Here is a 9,534-nt window from a genome sequence, read left to right as displayed (position 1 = left end):
CACTGTGGAAGAGAGAGTTCCCAAAACAATTTATTCAAAATTAATTGGACCTTCAAAGGAGAGGAACTGGGAAGGAACTGACTGGGGTGTGCTGGTGGTGGTGCTGGTGTTAAAGTTAATCAGAGGAATGTGGCGCGCGAATACTTAGTTCTGGCTTTGCTCTATTGTAGTCCACTTGACTTTGAGTAAAAGTATACTTTTTACTATGCATGGAGTCGAGTGTCTTTCTTTTCTAAAGAACCAAGTTGGGGCAGGACTGACAGCAATTTTTAATACGATGAAGTGCATCTGCATTGATGGTAGTTTTATTAGTCATGAGCGCAATCCACTCAAAACTACCTTGTCACGATCAAAATTCAAGTTTTTCTTCTCCCAGTTCCTTCATATTTTCCCCCCTTCTACCTTCCAGAAGTATCATTATCAAGATGAGGATGTGCCACATGACCATACTTTACCTCGTTTAACCCATGAAGTGAGAGGTCCAGAATTAGTCCACGTTTCTGAAAAGAACTTATCGCAGATAGAAAACGTCCACGGATATGTCCTACAGTCGCACATCTCACCTCTGAAGGTCAGTAAAGCTTCATGACCGTAATGTCTGATGTAGATGAAAACACAAAGAATAGAGGTATGTGTTATCTGATGAGAATGATGGACAGGTAGAGCTCAACTTACAACCATCGGTTTAGTGGCCTTTGAAAGTTACAATGATGCTGATAAAAGTCACTTTTCACGCTGACGACCATTGAAACATCCCCACGTGTTCAAAATGCCGACGCTTGGCAACTGGCATGTACTTATGACAGTTGCCTTGTTCCGGTCATGTGATTTTTTTTTTGCGACCTTCTGACAAGGAAAGTTAAGGGGGAAGCCAGATAGCAATAGCTCTTAAGACTTCTATACCGCTTTACAGTGCTTTACAGCCCTCTCTAAGCGGTTTACAGAGTCAGCCTATTGCCCCCCCAACAATTTTGGGTCCTCATTTTATCCACCTCGGAAGGATGGAACGATGAGTCAACCTTGAGCCTGGTGGGATTCGAACTGCCAAATTGCAGGCAGCCGGCAGTCAGCAGAAGTAGCCTGCAGTACTGCACTCTAACCACTGCGCCACCGCGGCTCCTAGATTCACATAGCAATGCTGTTACCAACTTAACTACAGCAGTGATTCATTTCACGTCTCTGGCAAGAAAGGTCGTAAAATGGGGCAAAATTTATGCAACAACAATCTCACTTAGCAGCAGAAATTTTGAGTTCGATTGTGGTCGTAAGCTGAGGACTACCTGTACAAATTGTAACCGTTTTGAGTGTGGTGAAGCTGTGACAAACCTTTTATCCACAACAGGTTTTGTTCCTGTTCTCTATAAAAGCGTTATTTTGCAAAGAAAGGACGTAATTATTGTGAATAGATATTGTCAAGAAGAGAATACGTTTTCCAGTTTCTAAATTATGTTTGTGGCAATCTTTCAAAATGTATCTTACCAGTAGGGAAAAGAGCCAGAGTCTTTTGCATTTTTTGTACAAAAACTGAAGAAAAAAGTCACAAATCAAAATTAAATGAGGTTTCAAGTGCAAAACTAAACACTGAGAAATGGCATCACGTTAAGTCGGTCCTCCAAAAACCACATTTTCACCAGCTTGTGGAAGGAAATAAGGATGGGGGTCCGTGCACTCTTTGGGTGCATGCCAATTGAAAAGAGGGGGCTGCTACAGAAAATACTCACTCAGAAATCCTTTCACACCTTATTTTTTGGTAGACGTGGATCCTCCCTATTTTTCAGGGAACAGTGATTAGGAAAAGTCTCTGAGAAATCCGGGCCAATGGTGGGATTCACCTACCTTCCCTAACGGTTTGGAAATGTGAGCGCGTGGGCCTCATCTGCATATGCACACTGCCTTCTGCGCATGCGCAGTGCTCGGGCATTACATTGGGGCAGGTGAGCTCTTGTAGCCGCTGTTTCCGGTTCACCAGAACCGGAGAGAACTCAGCTGAATACCACCTCTGATCCGGACCCAAAACATTTAGAGCAGAGGTATCCAACCTTGGCAACTTCAAGACCTATGGACTTCAACTCCTAGAGTCCCCCAGCCAGCATGCCTGCTGGGGAATTCTGGGAGTTGAAGTCCACAGATCTTAAAAGATACCAAGGTTGGACACCTCTGATATAGAGGTTCCATAGGTAGCAGCAATATCTTGAATTGCACTTGGAAACCTGCTAGTAATTCATGTAGAAAAGCCATAAGTACTGACACCAACCACTTAGCATCTTTGGTGTTGCACCCTGGACCAGCTAAAGTTTCCAGGTGATCTTCAAAGAGCAGCTACAGGCATTAATGAGTAACATTAATCAGATCAAGAGGTAGCAAGAGCACGAGTGGCATCTTCAATATATCCTGCTCCAGGTAAGACTGCGGCTGTTGCACCAGCTGAAGTTGTGGTAAAGACTTGCTGGTCATGATGTCTGCCTTTTTCTTTAAGTAGGAGGTGTAATTGCAGGAGGAATGTCCTTTGTTTGTCATCAATCGGTACAGAATCACTATCCCCTTTCTTGTTGTAGATGCTGGTTGTATAAAACAAAGATGGAACAATTTGTGGCCCTTCTGAACTCCCAGAATTCCCCAGCCAGCATCACTTTTGGGGTATGCTGGGAGATGAAGTTCACAAATCTTAATATTACCAAGGTTGGACACCCCTGATATAGAGGTCATGGGGGTTGGGGGTGGTGCAAAGTGGAGCTCAGTAACATCTGGAGAACCTTGCTGTGGGATTTCTAAGACTCATTGCTCTTTGTGGTGGCTAGTTTACCCCCATCAGATCTTTGTGTGCTTAGAGAGAAAAAGGGCCGGGATTAGCAAGAGAGTTGTGAAACTGTCCTGTGACCTCTCAGAGTGCCCCTCCTTAGCTTTGCCGCCCCTACAAGGCAGGTTTGGCTCCTTTTGGAGCCCATAGACAGGGAGAAGGCAGCACAGGAACAGAGAGCTCTATCCTCTTGTGACTGGTAACACAAGGCGCTCCAACCCTTCTCCATCCCTGCTACATCATTCGATCCTATTATCAGTTCTTGACTTTGGAAGTGATAAGCATTTGGATGCAAGAGGATTCTGCACCTGTGGGAAAAACACGAGGACTGTGGTGATGATTATCATGATGATGATGATGATGATGATGATAAGAGTTTTGATGCAATCTTTTTCCGTAACTTAAAGATTAAGCTATGGCTACGAATGTCTGATTCCTTCCTATGCATATTGGTGCATTTGATCTCCTTTCCTCAATCCGATGCTTTCCAAGCAGGTTTGGATCGCAACCTCCAAGCTGTTGGGAGATTCTGGGAGTTGCAGCCTCAACAGGTTTGGAGGGTAGTTGGCCTTCAAGGACATCTGGCAAGGGTTGTGTCAGGCATGCCTCCTTCAGTATCCAAGAAAGAAAAACCTCAACTCCATTTGAATAGAGATAAAGTACTTTTACTAGATATGAATTGAAAGCAGCGAAAAGGAAAGCAAGATCTGAGCTGAAAAGGCGCAAACAAGTACATATCAAATGTTTAGCCAACACCCTCCCCCCAATTCCCCAACCCAATATCCAATCTGCAACTCCCTAAGGTGTCATGTGGGGTGCATCTTCAAAAAGCCTTATCAAGTTGGTATGCGAGACGGTTGGCCTTGACCAAGTCCAAACCCAGGCCACCAGCATGAGCATGGTGAGAACAAAACTCCCTTCTTCATAACTCCTCCAGCACCAGTAATTCCCCCTCCCAAATATCTCAACCCCCTTCCCTCCCTGTTTCTATGGCAGTAGAGGTAGAGGCTGACAGGTTGTAACATTAGAGTTATTAAAGTTTCTTTCTTTTCCTCCCCAAGTTTTTCTTTATTTATTTTACATATACATATCTGTTGTGACTCAGCAGCAGTTTGCTGTGAGTTGAGTCGGGATGCAGGAATAACACTGCAGCTGGGGCTCGTTAGTGTCGTCTTCTGGAGATAAAGGATGGATGGTTGCAGAAGTCAACGTTCGTCGTTCGTTTATGGAGAATTCAGTTCCAATCTTGTTTGAGTTTGTGAGACACTTGGATAAGTGATTTTGCTTCTTGAAAACTTGGTGCAATAAGAGTTTTGTTTCTGCATTCTGTTATCTTCTTGCCAGAGACTTTATTTATGTTTATTTTGGGCTCGCAGCCAGTCTGAGCCGAGGACTGATAAAAGTTATTTCCTTTTAAGTCTGTCTGCTTGTCCTCTGTTAACGAGCGAAGAAGGTGGGACAGAACACATATCAATGCATGAACAGTGGGGCATCTGGGTGTCATGCATTCTAATACAGGTAGAACAAGTAAAACTGATCATAATTATTACAGTCAACCAATTTATATATTTCCCAGATTCCTTTTGGGTGAAAAGCAGTAGGTGGGAGCTTAAATGGACTCCGGGGGCTGATAGAGGACAGGAAGGCCTGGAGGAACGTTGCCCATGGGGTCGCGATAGGTCGGACGCGACTTCGCAACTAATAACAACAACAACAAATGAGTAAAATGGGCTACGTTTTTTTTACTCTACTCTTTCAGATAATTTTACTCATTTGTTGTTGTTGTTAGTTGCGAAGTCGTGTCCAACCCATCGCGACCCCATGGACAACGTTCCTCCAGGCCTTCCTGTCCTCTATTATCCTCCGGAGTCACACCTACTGCTTCGGTGACTCCATGCAGCCACCTCCTTCTCTGTCGTCCCCTTCTTCTTTTGCCCTCCATCGTTCCCAGCATGAGGTTCTTCTCCAGGGAATCTTTCTTCTCATTAGGTGGCCAAAGGATTTGAGTTTCCTCTTCAGGATCTGGCCTTCTAAAGAGCTGTCAGGGTTGATCTCCTCTAGGACTGACCGGTTGGATGGCCTTGCAGTCCAAGGGACTCAATGCAGGAGTCTTCTCCAGCACCATAATTCAAAGGCCTCCATTCTTTGGCGCTCAGCATTTCTTATGGTCCAACTTTCACAGCCATCCATTGCAACTAGGAAAACCAAACCCTTGTCTATAGGAACTTTTGTTGGCAGGGTGATTTTACTCCCTAAAGAAGCTAAAGTGTGAAAACGTGGCTCAATTGTTGGTCCCACCTATTTTTTGGAGCCTCTCTGGGGCCCAAAACAGATACTGGAACTCAAATGAGTGACTTGACTTATTCAGTGAGTTGCAGAAGAGTTGCTGGTGGGCTACATGAGGGGCCCAAAGGGGCACCATTTGCAATCTTGGATGAATTTAAAGCAAAAAAGAATCAGGTTTATTAGCCTGCGGCAAACTCTTTTCTTCTCCGAAGCCTTCATCCCTGCCATATTATGATGGAACACAAGATGGCGCAATGAACTAGCAATCTTTTTAATCCAGGGAAATAGTTTCGATACCAAGAACTGATAAGAGAAATCAGGAAGAAATCACGGCAAGATAAGTTGCTTGTCCATCGGGCCTCTACAGCAGTGCTTTAAAGACGGTGATGTGTTTTTGCAGTCAAAAGGGTGGGGTTTATTCGGTGCAAGGTTTAGCTTAAATCAGGGGGGGATCTCCAACTGTTGTCAACGTTAAGACTTGTGGACTTCAACTCCCAGAATTCCTCAGCCAGCGATGCAGATTCTGGGTGATTCCAGGTGAGGAATTCTGGGAGTTGAAGTCCACAAGTCTTAACGTTGACAATGGTTGGAGGACCCTGGCTTGAACCAATCATAGAGAACACAGAACATTGAAAACTTCTTTGAAAACTAAGATAATCGACTCGACTCGACTAGAACAGAGCAGAATAGAATGGGAAATGACCTTGGAGGCCTTTTCGTCCAGCCCCCTGCTCTGGCAGGAAACCCTATACCAGTGATGGCTAAAAAAAATTGTTGTCACATGCCAAAACCGCATGCATGCGTGCCCACACTCCAGGGGTGGGTTTCTCGCCCCGTTCCAACCGGTTCGGTTGGAACGGGGCCGGCGGCGTCCTCGTGCACATGCGCGGTGCACGCATGCGTACTAGCGTCTGCGCGACGCTCCAGCTGCTCCTGGACGATCGTGCAGGCGCTGTATGCGTCCTGTGCATGCGTAGAAGCGCAGAACTCGTCAAAACCGGGTAAGGACCGCGGGCGGGCGGGCACGCCCTTCGCCGTTCCCAGAAGTTACTTACTTCCAGGTTCAGCGACCAACTGGTTCGCAGGGACCGCCGCGAACCAGTTGAAACCCACCCCTGCCACACTCCCAATGCAATGCTCATGTGACACACACACATATACACACGCCCCACCCCTCCACATCTTAGGACCAGCAGGACTCCTGAGGCCAAAAATGTGCAGCGGGGAGGGGACGCATAGCTGCCCCCTGCCCCCCTCCCATGCATGTGTGCATGTCTCCCGCATTCACTCTGCCCCACGAATGCATGGCAGAGACCCAAAAATCAGCAGGAGACACACGCATATGCGTGGTGGAGTTGAGCTGGGGCAATGGCTCGCGAGCCCGTGGAAAGGGCTCTGTTATGCCACCTGTGGCACGTGTGCCATAGCTTCCCCATCGTGGCCCTATGCCATTTCAGACAGATGGCTGTCCAATCTCTTCTTAATAACCTCCATTGATGGAGCTCCCACAACCTCTGAAGGCAGCTTCTGTTCCACGGGTTGATTGTCCTCACTGTTAGAAAGTTTCTTTCTAGTTCTAGGTTGTTTCTCTCCTTGATTAGTTGTTGTTGTTGTTGTTTATTAAACTTGTATGCTGCCCACTCCCGGAGGACTCCGGGCGGCTTACAATAAAAAGGGGAAGGGAATAAATAAGACAAGCAAAATTTAAAATATAACAACGTTCATAGTTACCGTGGGGCTGGAAACTTCAACAGCCCCCGGCCTGCCGGAGCAGCCAAGATTTAGTGGCTTTACGGAAGGCCTGGAGGGTCGTAAGGGTCCAGATCTCCACGGGGAGCTCGTTCCAGAGGGGCGGAGCTGCAACAGAGAAGGCTCTCCCTGGGGGGGTCGCCAGCCGACATTGGCTGGCAGATGGAATCCGGAGGAGGCCAAGTATGTGTGATCGAATCGGTCTTTGGGAGGTAATTGGCAGGAGGCGGTCTCTCAGGTACCCAAGTCCGATGCCATGAAGGGCTTTATAAGTAACGACTAGCACCTTGAAGCGTGTCCCGAGACCAATGGGCAGCCAGTGCAGCTCGCGGAGGATAGGTGTAACGTGGATGTACCTAGGTGCACCCACAATCGCTCGCGCGGCTGCGTTCTGGACTAACTGAAGTCTTCGGACACTCTTCAAGGGCAGCCCCATGTAGAGCGCGTTACAGTAATCCAGTCTTGAGGTCACGAGGGTGTGAGTGACTATCCGAAGGGCCTCCCGGTCCAGGTAGGGTCGCAATTGGTGCACCAGGCGGACCTGGGCAAAGGTCCCCCTGGTCACAGCCGACAAATGATGTTCTAACGTCAGCTGTGGATCCAGGAGGACCCCCAAGTTGCGAACCCTCTCTGAGGGGCGTGTGGTTTCACCCCCCCAGGCTAAGGGATGGAATAGCTGGACCATTTTTGGGAGGGAGCATCAATAGCCACTTGGTCTTGTCGGGATTGAGTGCAAGCTTGTTCGCTCCCATCCAGACCCTAACAGCCTCCAGGCCCTGGCACATCACTTCTACCGCTTCATTAATTTCCAATTGTTGCTTCTTGTTCTGCCTTCAGGTGCTTTGGAAAACAGGTTGACTCCCTGTTCGTTGTGACAGACCCTCAAATATAGGAGTATTGCTATCATGTCACCCCAAGTCTTTCTTTTCTCTAGACTAGCGAAACCAAACCAGACTGTTGAAAGGCAAGATCAATCCCTTTCTGGGTAGAATGTCCCCCAATCCTCTGGATTACTATATTATGTCACTGGTTGGTTTGATGGCTGAAAATGTATGGACAGTGAGATTCAATGCATTTTCTCTGTGTTTCTCTCTGTCTTTGTATCTCTCTGTGTCTCTGTGTCTCTGTCTCTCTGTCTCTGTCTCTCTCTGTCTCTGTCTTTCTCTCTGTCTCTCTCTCTCTGTCTCTGTCTTTCTCTCTGTCTCTCTCTCTCTGTCTTTCTCTCTGTCTCTCTCTCTCTGTCTCTCTCTGTCTCTCTCTCTCTGTCTCTCTCTGTCTCTCTCCCTCTCACACACACACACACAAACACACACACACACACACACACACACACGTTTCAAGGAAAGACTTCCCAGCGCCTCAATTCATCTGCAATTCAAATACTGCCGTTCCTAATGATCTCTCATTCATTCCCTGTCTGATTAAAGCACCATCGTCTCCTGTCCCCTCCAGGGATGAGATCTAATCAGTTGACGGCCTCATAAACATTGTGTTTTTCTAAAACGAGACCTAAGGATTTGCAATCCTAGGGTTGTTGTTTTCCTTCTCCTGTCCTTTCTGTGTGTCAGGATTGTAGAGAGCTAGCACCCACTACTCTCCTTGAAGAATGAAATGTTTTAGGAAATATTTTTTAAAAAGGGCAGAATGTTATATTTCCCCTAAAAGAAAAAAATGGAAATCTTAAGGGAGAGAGAAACTCAGAGCTTCAGGTCCCTGCCCCCAGCAGATATTTGGTGCCCATTGAGAAGGACTGGGCCAGGCTATCTACAAGACAAAAGACCTCCAGATCCAGGGTGATGGGATTAAGACATGACCCTCCAGGACATAATAGGATTATCTATAGGGCTCACTGCATTACAAAATCTCCTACGGACATTGCATCAGCCCAAGGTTCAACCAAACTTGATTCAGACAAACATGACTCCCCATGGGAGTCTGACTACAGCCAATGGAATACATGTTCTTGCACAGGAACAGGAAGCTCAAGGGCGAGGCCCAAGAGAGGGTATAAATAATCCTCACTCTCCACTCCATGTAGTCAGCTGCACCAGAGAACCGTGGGCTTGGTGGTTCTGCTCCATTAAACCATCTTTCCAATCAGCCTCCATGTTTCCAGTGTCTCTCTCTCTCCCCGCTTGGAATAGAACCCAGATGGATATTTTTTTCCCCAACAGGATGGTTCTCCTTAAAGTTAAGATTTAGTCCATCTGGCAAAACTGTATTTCTGTGGAATAACCAATCTGTCGTTATGGACAATCACAAGGTAGAAAGAACAAAAGGTAATTTATCCAAGTATCCCTCAATTCCCAACAAAAATTCTCTGAAAGTGAAAACAGTCAATCAGCGGAGTGACTTGCCTCCAGAAGGTGTGAATGCTCCATCAGTTCTAGAGATTGGACCACCATTTGTCTGAAATGTCTAGGGTCTCCTGCTTTCAGCAAAGGGTGGGGCTAGAAGACCTCCAAGGTCCCTTCCCACTATTCTGTTATCCTGTCCAGTCGGAATCTACCCGAAACATCATTCAATCAGTGCCTTTGTCCACGTTTACACAAATTCATGAAAGAAAAGCCCAGTTCGCCTTGCGGGCATTCTGTAGAAACAGGAAATGAAATCAATTATTAGCCGTCTCCTCTACACTTTCAATTTTATATGTTTGAATGTGTTCTCGCTTTTTCAACTCAAAACAGTGTGTTTGTAAGAGA

The 9,534-nt window shown here is 46.6% G+C and overlaps 1 protein-coding gene across 1 annotated transcript in view; it reads left to right on the top strand.

Moving 5' to 3' along the window:
- The first annotated feature begins 277 nt into the window (after positions 1–277).
- DLG2 (discs large MAGUK scaffold protein 2) overlaps positions 278–9,534 on the top strand; it is a 415,458-nt gene continuing 406,201 nt past the window's right edge. Inside the window, exon 1 of the mRNA XM_032219707.1 lies at positions 278–571. Coding sequence (XP_032075598.1) covers positions 278–571 — 294 coding nt within the window. The remainder of the gene's footprint in view (positions 572–9,534) is intronic.

The sequence above is a fragment of the Thamnophis elegans genome, chromosome 6, assembly GCF_009769535.1.
Source record: "Thamnophis elegans isolate rThaEle1 chromosome 6, rThaEle1.pri, whole genome shotgun sequence".
NCBI lineage: Eukaryota > Metazoa > Chordata > Lepidosauria > Squamata > Colubridae > Thamnophis > Thamnophis elegans.
Note: the sequence above shows the minus strand (reverse complement) of the source record. Positions and strands in the feature narration are given on the sequence as shown.